General features: G+C 41.3%; 1 protein-coding gene across 2 annotated transcripts in view; it reads right to left on the reverse strand.

Moving 5' to 3' along the window:
- Nucleotides 1–2,253: 2,253 nt before the first annotated feature.
- LOC113920650 (basic immunoglobulin-like variable motif-containing protein) overlaps nucleotides 2,254–19,223 on the reverse strand; it is a 76,856-nt gene continuing 59,886 nt past the window's right edge. For both annotated transcript variants that reach the window (XM_027590914.1, XM_027590908.2), the window contains 8 exons: nucleotides 18,093–19,184; nucleotides 14,703–14,950; nucleotides 11,837–11,956; nucleotides 11,457–11,670; nucleotides 10,577–10,721; nucleotides 5,892–6,092; nucleotides 4,655–4,739; nucleotides 2,254–2,960 (listed from right to left, as the gene is read on the reverse strand). In XM_027590914.1, coding sequence (XP_027446715.1) covers nucleotides 2,352–2,960; nucleotides 4,655–4,739; nucleotides 5,892–6,092; nucleotides 10,577–10,721; nucleotides 11,457–11,670; nucleotides 11,837–11,956; nucleotides 14,703–14,950; nucleotides 18,093–19,184 — 2,714 coding nt within the window. In that variant the 3' untranslated portion in view covers nucleotides 2,254–2,351. The remainder of the gene's footprint in view (nucleotides 2,961–4,654; nucleotides 4,740–5,891; nucleotides 6,093–10,576; nucleotides 10,722–11,456; nucleotides 11,671–11,836; nucleotides 11,957–14,702; nucleotides 14,951–18,092; nucleotides 19,185–19,223) is intronic.

The following is a 19,223-nucleotide window of genomic DNA, read 5'->3' on the forward strand; positions in this document are numbered from 1 at the left end:
GCAGGGAGTCTGCTTCTCCCTCTGACCCTTCCCCCTCTCATGCTCTATCTCATTCTCTCTCAAATAAATAAATCTTTAAAAAAAAATAATAAACAGGCAACCTATTTTGTAGGTAAAATTGCACCCTGAATTTCAAATTAAATTTGGGGGAAAAAGAAAGATTTGGGTACTTTCCTACTGGTTGGGTGAATTTGGTAAAGTTGGTAAGTATCTCCAAGCTTGTTTCTTCATTTGTAAAAGGATATGCCTTGGTCAGAGGGTTAACAGAAAAAAGGATAAATACCAAAATGTTCTATAAATACATTTACAGCTATAAGCTGTATATCCATTTTTCCTTTTCCTGGGTACATAGTCCAGGTAGAGATTACATTTCTGGGTATTTCTGAAGAACATGCTCAGGTTGATTCAACAGAATAAGTGATTTTTAACAAAGGACATTGTCCTTCCCAGGGCTTTGGTTCTTTCCTCTTCCAGCAGGTTGAAGTGCAGATAGAGCAGTGACCATTCAAGCAAGACAGCAGCCTAGGAGATGGCTGAACCTGGGACCCTGAATGACCTCATGGTGGACAGCTGCCTAACCAGCTCAGATTGGCCAGCCTGTTGAGTAGGAGATAAATCATGGTCCAGCTTATGTAGGCCATTGTATATGAAGATCTCTTTGCTATAGCAGCTTAGCCTTCACCCCAACTAGTGTAGTGCAAAACAAATGGAAATTATCTATGAAAGGAAGCAAAATTAAATTTTAACAAAAGTAGTACTTACAAACATATATGCAGAAAACTCCCAATCATAAGTAGCTTTCAGAAATGAGAATAATGTGAAAAAGTTAATGTCTCCCTACTCCATCCCCCGAAGAAAAGTGTTCTGCTTCAAATACCTCCAGAGAGAAGACGCATTAAAAAAAGATCTGAGCTTATTTACATGGAAGTCATTGTCGACTCTAGAAGAAAGCTGCTAGGGAAGACTGGAAGAATCAGAGGAGATATTTCTAATTAGGAAAGAATAAATAAAAAGGAAAAGCGCAGCTGTAGACCAACTATCTGAGAAGAAGGGCTGAAAAGTAAATATAAATTAAAGCCTTAAAAAAAGCGTCCAGTAGTCAGTACAAGGTTGTTGAAAGTTATCTGTATTTAGTATTCACTGGGGTAAAGATTTTCAATTATTTGAAGGCAGAGGGAAGAAAATCAGCAAAGACGGAAATACCAAAGCTGTCAGAAAAGATACAGACTTGGGTAGACGGTACCTCTGAAGGCCAAAGAACCCAGGCTCCAGGTAATGGACGATGCTCTCCTCAGACTGTTCACAACTAAGCAATCAGAACTCCGGGAGTTGCTGTTGTGAGAGTGGCGGCCGGAGCAATAATAAACTAACCGAGGCTAGGCCACTCAGAAGGAACGTCTCTGTTAACAATAACCAACCCCTGAAAGCCGCTCCTAAGGGAGGCCCACCTACACCGGTTTAACCACAGCCCTGAGCCCCCACAGCCATTTACACAGAAGTCAGCTCGTGACAACCAAAGTATTTTAAAAGACAAACATTACGGTACAGAGGTTCTGTGTTTGGTTAATGCTCACAGGGGAAATCACACACCCCATCTAGGTTTCCTAATTATCTTGCTGTAAGTACGGCAAACATACTCTTCAAAGTATCTTGTAGCAGTGAGGTTCCCTCTTGCCACTCTTTTAAGTGGATCCTGAGGAAAAATGGGAAGTAGTTGGGGCAGGGCGGGGGGGGGGGGGGGGGGGGGGGCAGGACTTCACATAGGTGTGGGAAATGGCCACTGTTATGGAATTAAGAAATACGGATATATTCCTTCTCATCTGGGTCAGAAAGTCAAAGGGAATGCTGATTGACAGTGACTACTGATCAACAGAAATCCTTTCCCCTGGGCGCCTGGGTGGCTCAGCCCTTAAGGGTCTGCCTTCAGCTCAGGTCAGGTGAGCCCTGCATCGGGCTCCCTGCTCCACGGGAAGCCTGCTTCTCCCTCTCCCACTCCCCCTGCTTGTGTTCCCCCTCTCGCTGTGCCTCTCTCTGTCAAATAAATAAATAAAATCTTTAAAAAAGAAAAGAAATCCTTTCTTTTTGTAATGCTGTAGGAAAGCATCAAACATTGTATGATAATAGAAACATGAGCAAAGACTGTGAATACAAGGAAATAGTCAATGACATGTAAAACACTAGAAAAGTGTAACATGTCAGAAAAATAAATGTCAAGTTGTGCATCCATATTTAAAAAAAAACACAATACAAAAATTGTGCGCATACTTTTAATTGTGTTATTTCCTCACAACAAATTCATTACAAAATGTTAAGTTGTGCCCGATGAGGGAGAACAAATGGGCTTAAATTAATTAGGTTGTTCTCTTCCTTCCTCTTGTACCTCTCCGTTTCCCCCTTCTCCTCCCAAACACAGATCTGGCGGTCACCAGCACTGGCACGGGGCCCTGTCTGTCATCATCACTAGAGCTGCTGCTGGTCACGCCCTGGTCGCTGGCGGGAGCTGGGGTCGCTGCGCTCTGCAAACCCGGGCTCAGCAAACCCGGGCGGCGGCCAGGTGACTCCGGGGCTGCTCTCTCCTGCTGCACGGTCACTGAAGACACACACACAGCGTCCTCACCTGAAGAGGTCCCAGATGACGGCGGCGAGAGGCAGGCCCCCCCCAAAAACCCGCCACATTGACTCTCTCGCTTAGAGTCAGAAAGCCTCTTTCTTTTCAGGCTTGATGACTCTTTCCATTTATTTGCTAGGCTTCTCTTCTGGGTGTTTCCTTCTGCCTTATCAGGGAACTCAAAGTCGTTTTCCATGGCAACGGACACTGCTTCTATTTCGCTGGCTGTGGCTTCTCTCTCTTTTCTCAGCATACAAGTCACAGCTCTGTTCAGTCTCTGGCTCCTAATACCCTTAGCATCTTGTCTCTCCTGTTGAGCTAATCTAAAGAAAGAATCAATTCGGAGCTGCGTCTAAAAAAATGAAATGAAATGATTAAAAAAAAAAAATTTTCAGGCAAGTCAGTCAACTTTCTGAAGCAAATCAAAGAGCTCCACCTTGGTCACTGGCTTTGGATGACTCTTTCAGAGAAGGTGCCTTCCTTACCTCTCAAAAGCCAAATCTCTCCCTCAGGATTTACTGAGAGTAAATTTTATTTTCTAGATCACACTTGAAGCAGTCCTCACCACCTGTCACCTAAGCCCTCCGTCCACATCTCCAATAAGAACCCCCTTCCCAGGCACTCAGAGAGAGTCAGGTGTTTTTCAGTAGCCAAATATGCCAACTTCTTTTGGAGTACCACAGTTTCGTGCAGTCTGTGTCTAAATTCCACTCCTCCCTTCTCTTCAAAACATGGTCATTGTGCAGTTCGTTGAGGAGGCAACCCACACTGCATACTGGGAAACGGTCATGGCCTTTGTTTAGCAAATCCACATTTGGCAAAACATTATTAAAATAATAGTTGCCTGTGGAGAAAGTTTTATGCCTAACGTTCATCACAGCATTATTTATGAAAACCTGAAAATCAAGGGTCCACTAAGTGCGCTGAACCCATAAGTGAAACCTCTTTGATGCAAGGTAATCTGGTCGTTTGAAATTATGAAAACCATGCAATATACAGAAAAAATCTTATGTTAATAAGTATGAGGGGGAGTTATATAGATCAAATTGCATTTATGTATGATAACAAATATATGTGCAAAGGAGAGGGGAGAGGAAAAGAAAATAAATCTATATGTTAGTATCTGTCAGAGGAAGTAAATAATGGATCATTTTAATTCACTTTTTTCTAATTTTGGGGAAATAAATTTATATAACTTCTATAATGTAAAGGAAGAAACATATTACAACACAATGTACCTGAAATTAAGGAGTAATCATCACAAAGCCGACACGCTTTCCTTGGCTGTTGGCATACAATGGCTCCATTACAGAAAGTCATCACATAAGCAAGGGAGACACTTTTCAGAAAGGCCGTCCACCTCAGTTTTATTTATGTTGTTTCTAAATTAACCAAACCTAATGACAATAGATTTAAATACGTGTACTTTCTAGGATATGGTCTCACTACTAAGTGGTTTACCTGTACATATATTTTGGAGGTTGTTCCTGGGGTGAGAACAATCTTCTGTATGGGTGGGAATATACTCACAGATAAAGCGAGACACGATGACCTACACCCACCCCACGAGAGAACTGAGAGCCATACAAAGGCCTCATCTCAAAAATCTCTCCTGCCAACATGCCATAGTGATGATGACTCATTTATAGAATGAAGGAGCATTTGTACTCGAAGAGAATTCAATGATCAGGATTTGCTTTGGACTGGACACTTCCCAGAACTTTTTTAAATGAAAATAGCTCTGAAAAACTAAAATATTCAAGCATAAACATCTCAGTATGCAATCCATTATTAGCCTGGTTTTTTCAAAGGCAGAATGAACATGCACAGACACGGAAGTCCAGCCCTAAGAGTGAAATTGAGAAATGAAGACAAAGTGCAGTTTTCCCTTTTTCTGTTTTCTTCTGTTCTCTTATCTAAAGTGTAATATTTTTGTATGTTACATGCTCTAAAATAAAAGAGTAACGGGTCTTTAATAGCTGCTACTGGCAGCCTTTCTTGGTTCACTCCTCACCCTGAAGTTAGGAAAAGAGCTGCCATGATTACCTGCTGGGCGTTCAGTTGCTTTAATACTGGAAACAGAGACTCGTCTGTCTTCGTCCTGTTCCACCCAAAATAACGCTGACAAAATATGCAGGCAGTTAAGGCTTCTACATGTTTTTAAAGATATTTAAACAAGTGATAAATAAAAAGGTGCAAAGAACTCACCTGTAATCCCATTCCCCGTATCTCTAAAGATTTTCATATTTATAAAGAATAAAGTGGTAAGAGAACAAATGACAAAACAAACTACTGCAACATAATCATGTGGCATGTCTCCTGTTCAATGTCCTCTAAGAGAAAACATACCCAACTCTCATTTTAGGACATCAAAGACTCGTTACTCTGAAAAAAGGTTAACCATTTAGAATAAAAACAAGTTTCAGATATCATACATATTTCTTTGAGAGAAAAAAACTGTAGTTAGACTAATACTATTGCAAACATTTAAGCATCTATCCAAATGATGATTTAAATATGTAAAAAGGAACATATAAATAAGAATGAATAAAACTAATCATCTTTTCTATTCTTTCAGAATGAATAATAATTATGTGGTTGTACCTTGAATGTTTATCACTACCCCTTTCAAATAAAGATCCTCTTCACTCTAAAGAGATTGTTCATAATAGCTAAAACATGGAAGCAACCCAAGTATCCACCAACAGATGAATGGATAAGCAAAATGTGGCATATCCACACAATGGAATGTTATTCAGCCTTAAAAAGAAAGGACATTCTGACACGTGGTACAGCATGGATGAGCCTTGATGACACTGTGCTCAGTGAAATAAGCCAGACACGAAAGGACCAATACTGAATGATTCCACTTGTATGAAGTACTCAAGTCCTCAAAACCCTGAAGACAGAAAGTAGACTTGGTGGTCACCAGGGTCCGAAGGGAGGAGATGGGGAGTTGTTGTTAATGGGTCTAGAGCTTCAGTTCTTTTCGGATGAAAAGAATGGGGATGGATGTGGTGACTGGTGATTGTTGCCCAACGATATGAATGTATTTAATGCCATTGAATGGTATGCTTCAAGTGTTAAGATGATAAATTTTGTTATGTACATTTTACCACCAAAAAAACAAAAACAAAACAAAAACAAAAAAACCTAAGGAAAGAGAAAAAGGAGCATCTTAAACAAAGTATTAAGAAAAAGCTGATCCAAGTGTTCCCTCCAACTCAAAGGAAAACATATATTTGGCTCAGTGCTCCTTTAGGTCGAAGGGGTAAAAGGATACTCTCTAATTTTGTCCAGATCCGGCGTCCCCCACAGAAACGACCCCCTGGACTCATCCACCACAGGTTTGAGGTAAGCATCTGCAACGGCTGGGTTGGGAAAGCCAGGTGTGAGCTGCAGCTTGCGCAATTTTTTTTTCACTTTGGTGTCATATGGGTTGGGTCTTATCTTCTTACTTTTTTGAGCTTCATGCCACCACTCTCTACAAGGCAAAGGAGACAAGATTTCATGACATTATAGTAGATGCACTGCAGATAAAGGGCTATGCTTAGAAGATGTAAACTCAAGCCCCAGAACAAATTCCATGAGCCACAGAGGAACCATGGCAAACACTGACTGCAAGCTTACTCTGCGCCTGGCACCATGTCAGTGGTCATATATGCCGCTCGTCACCAGAGCACAGTCCTACCTACCACTGTCATCACCCCACAGAGGAAGAAACCGACCCCAAGCACAAGTCAGTACCTGCTCAAGACTTCACAGGGGGCACTGGTGCAGTCAGACCCTGAGAATCGCCCGTCAGGGCCCACAACTTCTCTGGGGCTCTTTCTCAGCAGGAAAATGAGGTCACATATCTGTATCATTTACTTCAAATCAACTACAATAACAGACCCAAGAATATTTAATAATACGTAAAAATGCCAAGAACAGGTTACATCTTAAAAATGCAGAACATGACTCTACAGAAAGTAGAACCTCAATTTTGGAGAAAATGCATATATGTGAAGAAAGGAAACATATACAAGGCAATTTAAAATAATAAAAGCAATGACAACTATTATTTTACTGTGTTAGGCAAGGTTCTAAGCAAGGATACAGCTGTTCATTTTCTTCTTTATATTTCATTCCTTTTTCAGTTTTTCCATTGTGATCAGAAATTACTATGGCAAGTTAAAGACAGCCCCACACCCTTTGCTTCTCCTCCCATCCAGAAGTGGGGCATGTCCCCTCCCTGAGCCGGGTGGGCTCTGTGACAGAGGAAGGGACGCTGTACCAGGTCTTCAGAGCCTGCTGTTTCCACATCTGGACCCTTAAGATATCTGCCTCGGAAGCAGCTGACATGCTGTGTGAGGAAGCTCCAGATGGAGGGGATCCAGATGGAGGGGATCCAGATGGAGGGCGTCCAGATGGAGGGGGTCCGAGGCCCCGGCCCACAGTTCTGGCTGAGCTCCCGGCCAACATCAGCACCACTGGCCAGACACATGGCTCCCTCACCAGCGGATCCTCTAGCCCAGCTGAGCTGCCCCCTGACACACACAGAGCCCAACAAGACATGCCCACACAGCCTCACCAAACTGCAGATCCATGGGCAAAAATCAATGACTGTTGGAAGCCACTGAGGTTTAAAGTATTTTACAACGTGGCAAGGGACAACCGGAAAAATTTATACAATTAGGAAGAATGAATGGCATAAAGTTAAAAGCAAAGAAAACCCTCACCAATCTACACATTCAATGAAACATTAAAAAAAAAAAAAAAAAAAAAACACTCTCTGTTGTGTTGCACTGCTTCCCATCCTTGCCAGGTGGGACATGGGACTCTGATCTGCTCTCAGCCAGTGCCTCATTTCACCAGTGCAGGAGTGCCGCCTAGCATTACAAAAGACTAACTGCAGTCTTCACTGCAGCATCAAAAGGCAAAAAGGAACTAAGATCTGTCTTCATCAGTTTTACAATACCATTTCCAGGAGTGCACTAAGAGAACACCTATAATTCTCGCCTATTCTCTTTTGAATTTCCATCTTTGAGATAAGGAATCAGGATTGTCAGCGAGGTTGAGCAGCACAACATGCCGAGCATTCATCCCACTGAGAGAATCTCCCCCTCCTTAAAGCAGGAGGGCCGGGCACTGCCATAAAGATGAAAGATGGCCTCCGCCAGTCAGCTGAACTGTGGGGAACACGGCAGGGAGTGGGAGCGACTGTGCTAGGATGGAAGGATCTGTGCCCGGGCCAGGTTGGTGGGGGTGACTGCCGTTCTCTGTCCCTGCTCTTCCAGGGACATCTGGGCATTTGGGCCCAGTGTGTTCAGATCTCATTTCCCCCCAGGAGAACCAAAAATGTTCAGTGAAATCTCCCCTAATTTAAATGTTGGTAGCCGGGACACCTGGGTGGCTCAGTCGTTAAGGGTCTGCCTTCAGCTCAGATCATGATCCCAGGTCCCTGGGATCGAGTCCTGTGTCGGGCTCCTTGCTCAGCGGGGAGTCTGCTTCTCCCTCTGCCTGCCGCTCCCCCTGCTTGTGTACTCGCTCTCTCTCTCTCTCTAATAAATAAATAATAAAATCTTAAAAAAAAAACATATCCCTTCTTATGGGGCGCCTGGGTGGCTCAGTCATTAAGTGTCTGCCTTCGGCTCAGGTCATGATCTCAGGGTCCTGGGATGGAGCCCCGCATCAGGCTCTCTGCTCAATGGGAAGCCTCCTTCTCCCTCTTCCACTCCCCCTGCTTGTGCTCCCTCTCTCACTGTGTCTCTCTCTGTCAAATAAATGAATAAAATAAAAATAAATTCTTCTTTAAAAAAATAAATAAATGTTGGTAGCCAATTCACAATGAAGGCTCCACAAAAGAGGGCACTGTGTAGGCCTAACCAAACAGCTAGGCTGATTTCAGTGGGCAGGCCCAGAGTAGCTCCACCTTAAAGGGGGGTGATGAGCTGGAGTCTGGTTAGGGGAAAGGGAAAGCAGAAAAGAAAGCAAGGCAACACTCTCAATTTCACTGCTCTTCCACCTCTCCTCAGGCTCTCTAACTGCATCTGTCTTCACGTCCCCGAGCCAGGAACAGCTCCGGCTGTTCCTCTCTGCCAGCCACCAGCTGGACAACCAGAGCAGAAATGGCTAAAATGTAAACCACCCAACTAACGAGAGAAAAGAAATATGGCATAAATAGGCATTCACTCTATCAGAAATGCAAATTTTCAACAAACAAAAAAATTCAGGATAGCAAATTAAAAATCTAAATACCATTTTTACTTATCCTATAATAATCAGATAAGAACCCAACAATATGTCTCTGAAGGCACTCAAATCACGTTTGTTCAGACTTTAAAAAAAAAGAAATAACAATAGGCATGTGATTAATTAATCACAATACATCAGAAGACTACTATGGAGTCATTAAAAACTGTTACTCATCTATACATTGTTGACAGTATGCCTTGTTCTATCACCAAATGAGTTATAGGTTAACATAAAAAGAAACAATACACACTTGTATGACTACAGATATATATATATATATAAAATGTCTGAGTACACTGCGCACAGAAAAGTCTAAAATTATATAAACCAAAATGTTAACTGTAACCATCTTTTTAATTCATATTTCATAATTTTTCTATTACTATTTGTACAGTAAAGTTATTTGTAGTTTTTCAAGTTATTTAAATACCATGACCTATGAGCTACCCAATAACTTACTGCCAGTATATTATTTCCTCAATAATATGGAAATCATGAGGAGAGATACAAAGAAAGTGTAAAATAAATACACTGGTACATGTGCTACAGCTAGAGAAGAGCAAACATTAAAACGACTTCTGCATTTAAGTTTTAATTTTTAATCACTGATTCTTAGACCAGAACATCAGAATTTTTCAGACACAGGAGATACAACTGGAAAGAACTCCAAAGAACCATTAAATCAACTCCTACCAAATAGTATCTCATGACAAGTTGGTGGTTAGAAATGCCATCACAACCTTGTGAATAGACTAAAAACCACTGAACTGTGAAATTTATGGTATGTGACTTATAGTCCAATTTTTTTAAATGCCATTGAGGACCAACCTTAAGAAGGAACTCCTTTCACAGACATCCTCCTCAATACCACTGTCCCAGAAACTCCATAAAGTGTACCCCAAAGGCAGCACAATGGTGGGTTCTGGGTGGAATGCACCACCATCACTAAACACATCAGAGTACACGCAGCAAGAAATGGGACAGCAGGGCCCGAGGTAAAGCTCTCAACATTGTACTTCCATGCCACTCTGGCTCCTCTTTCAGAGCACTCGACACAGGGAAGTGCAGGGACGTGTTTGCTTCTGTCCCCCCAAGAGCGTGGAGCTCCTTGAGAGCACAGCCTACGGCTTAGTCAACTAGGGAAAGCGGAGAAGAAGTCTACCCCAGCCTAGCAGGGCATCTGACACAAGAGCAACCACTCAATCCATATCTGAATGAATGAAATGGGAATTTCTACTTGCCTATGGAATCCCACAGACCTGGCTATGTAGCCCCTTGAACTAGGATAAGTCTGGTGCCTCTAAAAAAAATTGTCTCTGATTTCACTGAAGTCTAGAAAGGGAAAACAAATTTGGTAACCCAATCAATTCCGGTGATTTGTGACACTTCATGATACAAATAATAGTTCTGTTTGTTAAATTGGGTTGTTTTTTTTTTTTTAAGACTTATTTATTTGAGAGAAAGAGAGCAAGAGAAAGAGAGAGAGCAACAGAGAGTGTGTGCATGCCTGCGCAGGGGAGAAGAGCAGAGGGAGAAGAGAATCCCAAGCAGACTCCATGCTGAGCACTGAGCGCTGAGCGCAAAGCCCAACGTGGACTTGATCCCAGAAACCCGAGGCCATGACCTGAGCCAAAACCAAGAGTCAGATGCTTAACCAACTGCGCCACCCAGGCACCCTAAATCAGATATTTACATAAACATTTTAATTAAAGAAATTAAGAAAGAACTTACGAGAATTTTAGGAGAGGCTCCAGGCCATGTCCAGGGAATTCATTGAGAATTTCCATGGCTGTAACACAACCTACAGTTGGTATTCCTTCTGTATAATCACTTCCAAGCAAATAGGCCAAATTTATTAATTTGTTCCGGTCTAATCCTATAAAAGTAAAAACATTTTATATTTTTTAAATTTTTATTAGAACACACCAAGCAAGATTCTGCCTCCGGGCCTTTACTCTCTAGGCCCTTTGTCTGACATGCTCATCCCTAAGGTATGTACCACACTCACTACCTCTTTTCTTCAGGCCCTAGCCCAAAAGTGACCTATTAGTAAAGCCTTTCCTGACCACAGCTCTATATACAACAGCACATGCTCTTCCTGTGACTGCAGGTCACCCTCTCCTCTTCTACAGCTTTGTTTTTCTACATGGATTATGTTTATTATCTGTTTCTCGTACTAGACTTGTATTCTCCACTGTTTCCCCACCGCCAAGAACAAAAATTGGCATACAGGAATCACTCGATATGTATTTGTTAGATGAATGGAAAAATGAAGAATCACTGCCAGAAACACTAACACGGGGCCATGGAGCTCACTGCCTCCCTTCTCTACCACCTTTGGTTTACTCCAGAGATCTCGGATAACCAGTTAAAGTCTAAGCAGGTCAGGTAATTAAAACTGCAGAAAATGCCTAAACATTACTAGAGTTTTAATTTCTTAATTCTAATTTAAAAATCCTATTCCTCTCTAGAAGCAAAAGATCATTTACATGAAAACTTGTAGAGACCATTTCCTAATTAATACATCAAACTAGTTCCTTGGAAAGGAAAAAATTCATAATACAAATTCTAAAGGTAAATCTCAAAAAGTACTCATACTCTGAAGTCTTACCAAGTTGGTTGTGAAAGTCCACATACTGGTAATACTCTACAAACTTGTTTTTATTAAAAAAGTTTTTATAGACATGCCGTGCTCCGAAGAGCCAAATATCACTATCATCAGTGATTGTTCCAGAAGTCTGATCGGTCAGATCTAGGATGGCGCACTGTGCCTCTGCTTCCATGGGAGCCTCGATGTAGGGAATGCCAAACAGGCGAAGAAGTTCCTGGAGAGTTAGAGACATGCTGTGACCCCGGGGAAATGCGGGACTCGGCCTTGACCAGAAATGGGAGCAGTGCGCACACATTTCATCGAAGGCATCCCCTTGGGGAATCGCATTAAATAAAACCAGCGGTAGGAATTGCTAAAGGAGGCCTGGCTTGTACACCTACCTGGCTTTCCAGGAACATCTGCCCTGTCACGGTAGCAGCAATCCGTTCTTGCTGCTGTTTTTGTGCTTTCAATGAATTCTGCTGTGCTAACAGGCTGCTCTCCAGAGTTTCCAGTTCCTCCTGCAAAATAATTCTATCTGTAGATAATTATATTAATGATCCAATTAAACTCATTTGTTACAAAAAGCCTGCATTTAGTCTGACTAAATTACCAAATAAGCGTTCCTCCTTAGGAAGTTTCCCACTTGGATTTCTGAGCAGGTCTGTAATATCTTTAGAGTTCCCTCACTAAATCACCCATGTTTTAGTTTAAATAAATGGAATTTTTAAAAAACACAGAGTGAGGGGCGCCTAGGTGCCCCAGTCCATTAAGCGTCTGCCTTCGGCTCAGGTCATGATCCCGGGTCCTGGGATCGAGCCCCGCGTCGGAGCCTGCTTCTCCCTCTCCCACTCCCCTTGCTCGTGCTCACTCTCTCCTTCTGTCTAATAAATAAAATCTTAAAAACAACAACAACACAGTGTGAGATACCACTTCCCACCCACTAGGGTGACCAGAATCAAAAGGCCAGTATTAGTGTTGATGAGAATGTGGAAAAACTGGAACCCTTATACACTGTTGGTGGGAACGGTGCAGCCACCTTGGAAAACAGTCTGATGGGGCCTCAAAATGTTAAACACAGCTACCTGTGACCCAGCAATTCTGTTCCTAGGTGTACACCAAAGAGAAATGAAGATATACGTCCATCCCCCAAAAAAACCTGTACATAGATGTTAACAGCAGCATTATTCATAATAGCCAAAAAGCGTAAACAACCTAAATGTCCATCAAATGATAAATGAATAAAAGGTGGTTCATATCCATATGATGGAATACTATTTGGCAATAAAAAGAAAGAGTACTAACACATGCTACAACATGGACGGACCTTGGAAACATTCTGCTAAATGAAAGGAGCCAGAAACAAAAGACCACAGGTTGTATGATCCCCTTTATATGAAATGTCCAGAAAAGACAAACCCATAGAGACACACAGATGAGTGGTCCCAGAGGTGGAGAGGAAGGGACAGGGAGTGACAGCTAATGGGTACAGGGCTGTTTCTGGGGGGGATGGAAATGTTCTAAAATTGTGATAGTTGTATAACTCTGCGAATTACACTAAAAATTATGAATTGTAAAAAATAAAATGTCAATTACTATACCCTCAAAAATATGAAATAATTGGAGATAAATCTGACAAAGGATGTGTAAGATTTGTACACTAAAAACTGCAAAACACTGCTGAGAAAATTTTAAAAGATCTGAATAAATCAAGATATATCCCTTGCTCATGGATCAGAAGATAGAGTGTTGCTAAGATTTAACTCCCCCCCAAATCGATCTGTATATTCAATATGATCTCATCAAAACCTTAGGCATGTTTCATACAAATTGAGAAGCTAATTCTAAAATTCATATGGAAATGCACAGGATTTATAGAAGTGAAACAACTTTGAAAAAAACAAAGTTGGAAGATTCACACTCGCACTGCCTCGTTTCAAGAGTTACTGTAAAACTACAATTTGTGATGTGTTTTGAGTTGATTTTGCTATATCACACTCAGCACCAAAGTTTTTTTTTTTTTCCTAGGGCCAGTGCAAAGACTCTCCTTTCTCCATCCAACGGCCTTTGTAGCATTGTTGAAAATTTGTTCTCCATATATGCATGGATCCATTTCTGTACTTTCTATATTATGTTCTATTGATCTATTTATCTTTATGCCAAGAGCAACCTGTCTTGATTACTGTTGTTTGCTTCTATTGCAGGACTCTATTTCGTTCTAGTGATCCATGTATCTATCCTTTAGCCAATATCATACTCTCCTGATTACTGTAGCTTCATAGGAAATCTTGATATCAGGTAGTATAAGTCCTCCAATTTTTTTTTTCGAAATTGTTTTGACTACTCTAGCTTCCTTGCTTTCCCGTATAAATTTTAAGAATCAGCTTGTTAATATCCATCATTGGGTTTTTATTGGAATTCTATGAATCTATGGATCAGCTTGGGGAGAACTGATATCTTAATAATATTGGGTCTTCCCATCCAAAACCACATCTATTTAGGTCTTCCCTGATTTCTATCATCAGTGTTTTGTAGTTTGAAATACGTATCTTTCACATATGTTGTAAGCTCTACAGGTAAGTGTTTTATGCTTTTAGGTGTTATTGTATGTGGTTCTTGCTGTGGACTGAATTGTGTTCCCCCAAAATTCATTGTTAAAGTCCTAACCCCATATGTGATTGCATCTGGAGATGGTGTCTTTGGGAGGTAATTAAGGTTGGTGGCGCCTGGGTGACTCAGTCGTTAAGCGTCTGCCTTCGGCTCAGGTCACAGTCCCAGGGTCCTGGGATCGAGCCCCGCATCGGGCTCCCTGCTCTGCGGGAAGCCTGCTTCTCCCTCGCCCACTCCCCCTGCTTGTGTTCCCTCTCTCACCGTGTCTCTCTCTGTCAAATAAACAAAATCTTTAAAAAAAAAAAAAAAAGGTAATTAAGGTTAAATAAGGTCATAAGGGTGGGCCCTAATTTGATAGGACTGTAGCCTCTCCCCTGCTCCAGCCCCCTCCCCCACCCCAGCCCCCTCTCTCCCCACCACGTGAGTACATGGCAAGAAGGCAGCCATCTGCAAGCCAGAGAGCTCTCACCAGGAACCAAATTAGCCTGCACCTTGATCTTAGATTTCCCAATCCCCAGAACTACAAAAAAATAGTTAAGAAAAAAAAAAGCATGCAAATATCTGATAAATGTTCATCCAGTAACTCCTTCAAGTTCAAAAGCTATTTAACTTGGCTCTTTCTTAGCCGTAAATTAAAACTCGATGTCATATTATTACCAAATTAATATCTTGCCATTCATTGAGTGAACTGTCTGCATCTTTTTCAGCTTCTTCATGTGGCTCAGTGTCCAAAGCCTCACTTCCAGAGTTGTATCTTAGGAGGCCCTCAGAGTCACAAGTGGCTTCTTCCTTCTTAGTTCCTATCAGTTCTTCTTCATCTTGTCTGGAGGGAGATTTAGAAGCTTCATGTAACTCAGCCTGAAGTTCATCATTACTAATTATACTCTGTACTTCGATGAAACTTCCTGTACCAAAATAACAAGGTCACTTTATTTACAAGTGAAACATTAAAATTATCCCAAAGTCATCAAGAGCATTCCAAAGTATCCTGCAAAATGTTTTACCCTGAAATGATCTGAATTTACTAGAAAACATGTAAGGCTAACATATTACTATTAAATAAATTTAATAATAAAAAATGAAGGGGGGAAATCAGAGGGGGAGGAGACTATGGACTCTGAGAAACAAACTCAGGGTTCTAGAGGGGAGGGGGTTGGGGGATGGGTTAGCCTGGTGATGGGTATTAAAGAGGGCACATTCTGCATGGAGCACTGGGTGTTATGCGCAAACAATGAATCAGGGAACACTACATCAAAAACTAATGATGTAATGTATGGTGATTAACATAATATTTAAAAAAAGACTATGGAGTGAAAAATAAATTCTGTTGTTTGTAAACTATTAAAAAATGCCTGTAACTTCAAAATAAGCCTTATCCATTAGATAAACTGGCACTACCTTTGAAATTGGGAACCAGGCTTTCAAAGATTTGCATATAAGCTTTATACAGATATGCTAAGTTAACTAATGTTGTTTCAGAGTTCAAAAAGGAGAATTATCAGAGGATGTCAACAGTCATGTATGTTGTTATATGTTCTCATTTCACTATGGACATAGCAAAGAATAAAGCTGTGAATTAGTGGAAAGAATCCTGGAAAAGTACTCAGGAGAAATAGCTCTTCTCTTCCACCTTCCTTCCCTCCTCTCCTGTCTTGCCTTGTCTTTAAAAAGAAATGTGATTCCCTTCTTTTGCTTCAGGTGGAGGGGGATGGATTTCAGGATGCAATCAGGACAGAGTAGGCTGGAGACCTCAGAGTGGGGACTGGGGCCAAGGAGACAGCCAGGACCAAGGAGAACACCAATGGGACCAGGAGATGGTTACAAGTTAAGAGAGAATAAGCAATAAGTCAATATGTTAAGGACAATGGGAGTAAGGTTTCTCACTGTTAGAAGGGAAATTATAACAAAAATGGAAGCTAAAATGAAATCTGTGATGTTGGATTGGAATGCAGGTATCGGTATGAACTCATAGATTTTTATACATGAAAATATACATTTATATATAAATATGTATTTATTTGTAGAAAAATAAATACAGATGGGTGTGTGCACATGCTTGTGTGTATATACATAAATATACTTCCTGCTGTGTCCCTGAGAGGGCCTGAAGCAATGACCACTCCAGTACCAGTGAGCACACTCAGGGTCCAGATCTTGGTTTCTAAACATCATGCTCTATTACCAGAGAGACCTAGGACTCTCTGGTGAACTGGCTGGATCCAGGGGCAGGGCAGGGCAGGGAAAGTATAAGATAAATCTGGAATGTCTTGATCAGAAAGTAAAGAAATGCTCAAACTGTAAGAGGGAATTGTCAAAAGTCACAGAAGCCAGCCTGAAGGGGGCCCCCTCTGGCCAAAGCCAGGACGACTCCAACCATAAAGTACAACAGCATCATAAATCACTAAATAAAGTAGATAAACTCTTGAGTCCACACGGATATTAAAAAAACAGTAAATGGGGAAGAGGGAAAGATCTTCCTTTTTATAAAAGGACGTAAACTGAAAAATATGTAAGGAATGATGGAATTAGAAAACTGCCATTTGGCAGCCATCATAGTAACCATTTATTTAGGTAAAAATCATCAATGAATGCTGAAATAAGTGGGCAAAAATTTGTTCAGGAACAACATATTTACACAGCCTTTCCATAAAATACTAATTACAAAGGAGAAACAGTAACTTTAGAATGGAGAAACGGGGTGGGGGGATGGGTTAGCCCGGTGATGGGTATTAAAGAGGGCACGTATTGAATGGAGCATCGGGTGTTATACGCAAACAATGAATCATGGAACACTACATCAAAAACTAATGATGTGGGAGCCTGGGTGGCTCAGATGGTTAAGCGTCTGCCTTCGGCTCAGGTCATAATCCCAGGATACTGGGATCGAGTCCCGCATCAGGCTCCCTGCTCCTTAGGAGCCTGCTTCTCCCTCTGCTTCTCTCTCTCTCTCTCTCTCTCTCTCCGTCTCTCATGAATAAATAAATAAAAATCTTAAAAAAAAAAACCAATGATGTAATGTATGGTGACTAACATAATAAAATAAAATTAAAAAAAAAAAGAATGGAGAAACTCAGCAGACAGCAGGAAAAAAGTTAGCTTGTGTGTGTGTACAATCAATTCTTGTTATTCACAACAGTATGTTCTATAAAGTCACCGTGAACACTTAATCCACGAATACATCCTTGTTCATAGAGTAAATATATTTATAATTGCAAATCCTAAAAACAACCCATGTTGGCAAATTCTAATTTCTTTATCTTACAAAAGAGAAAATGAATATCAGGAGTATTAAGAGACTTGTCTGAGGCTGCCCCACTAACAGGTGCTGGAATTGGGATTCAAACCCCATCCCACTAACCCGAACCAGAGCTTCTTGGTCTACACTGCACTGCTCTCTCCCATATTAACCTTCTGGTCACCTCTGTGGGATAGCTGCCACACAAAGGCAGAGTGACACCTTGTTCAACCTCAGCTGGGAGTGGTATGGCAATTCAAACTTCTAGCCCCTTTACGCAGGTCCATGAATGACCACAAAGATACTACTGCTAAGTACTGATTCTGGGGTTACAGATAAATTTTAGTAAGTAGGCAATTTCACAAATAAGAAATCTGTGAATAATTAGGATCGACAATAGAGAAGTCTGTATAGATGTAAATATATAGTAAACATGTATATGTATATAAATATATATAAAGAGATATGATAAAGCACATGTGGTTAAATGCTAGCCATTGAGGTACTGGGTGAAGGAACCAGAATGTTCTGTAATATTCTTTCAACTTTATTAAGTTTATAATTATTTCAAAAAAAAAAAAGTTAAAAAAACCTAAAAGACTCACTTTCACCTTTTCCAACTGGTACTCCCTCCTTTTAAAAACAACAAAAAAGAACCAGCTGTGTGTCCTTGGGAGAGTCATTTCACCTTTCTGGGCTCCTCGTTCATCATTGGAACAAAAGTGGGAACTAGACTACACTGCAGGATCTCTCCGTTCCTGGAGATGTGAAACCCTACCGTTCTGTATATCTGGAAGAGTACAAGCACCTACCATCAGATTCACTTTCTTCAGAGTCCATTTCCATTGGCTCCATGGACTTTGGAACTGAAATTAAGTCCTGGTCTGCAGATTCCACTGTCTCATGTTCTTGGATGGTTTTCAGGAAATTCTCATGCTCTTTAGAATTAAAGGATACTGCATTTTCCAAGTTACTTATTGCCTCTGAAGGGACACTTTGTGTATTACTTGTTCTTTGCAAACTGACAGTGTCAATGATTTCAGAAATGGGATTTTTTTCACCTTCTGCTTCATCATCACTTGAAAGAACAGAGGAGTCGTATTTGGGGCCTGATGGACAAAGGTCTTGTTGTAGTCCAGGTTCTTTGGTGTATGTTTCATTTCTTGATACAGAACTTGAACTCATCAAAGGTACTGGTGTCAGTTGTCTCCCACCCTGGAGTCTAGGTGCATCGCTGTGCATCACCACTGTGCTTTCTGAAGGAACTTGGTCTTTTCTACCCTTAACTGTAGACTCATCGCTTGTCTGAAAGGTTTCACTCACCACGTGCATAAGTGACATTTCTTCTTTTAAAACACTAGATTCACTGCCTGGACAGAAGATGGGACGGGACAAATGAGCTGAGTCTGCCAGCCTCCTGTCACTGTCAGGGCTGGTTTCATGTGCAGAGTTCACACAAGTTAGATGGGGTCCTGAGGGCAACAGCATTCCTTCTCCATCTCCCTCTTTTAGGCCCCCAACAACTTCTTCATGGCAACTGTTCTCAAGCAGTGTTTTCACTCCTGACCCTCCTGCCTGCACGTCATTTCCAGCATGTGCTTCCATGTCTTCATCATCATCAAGGACCTTCTGAATGGCTAAGAGAGTAAGTGGTGATACAGGTGCATTCTTCACATCAGACTGCTTTTGAGTCTCACTCTCCCACTCCTCTTCTGAGCTGCTTCCCAGCATGGCAGTCTGCATGTCCAGGAAAGTTCTTGGAGAAGGAGGGGTAGCAGCAGGCTCTTCCTCTGGCTTCAGTTTCTCACATGGAGATGACTTCATGTCAAAAGACCTGCTGTGCATTTCGCTGGAAGAAGGAAGAGCCTCTGAACCCACCTCTGCAACTTTCTTAGCTTGAATACCTTAAGAAAAATTAAAACATTTCTCATTATATAGTTTTA

This window comes from Zalophus californianus, chromosome 3 (assembly GCF_009762305.2).
Source record: "Zalophus californianus isolate mZalCal1 chromosome 3, mZalCal1.pri.v2, whole genome shotgun sequence".
NCBI classification, from domain to species: domain Eukaryota; kingdom Metazoa; phylum Chordata; class Mammalia; order Carnivora; family Otariidae; genus Zalophus; species Zalophus californianus.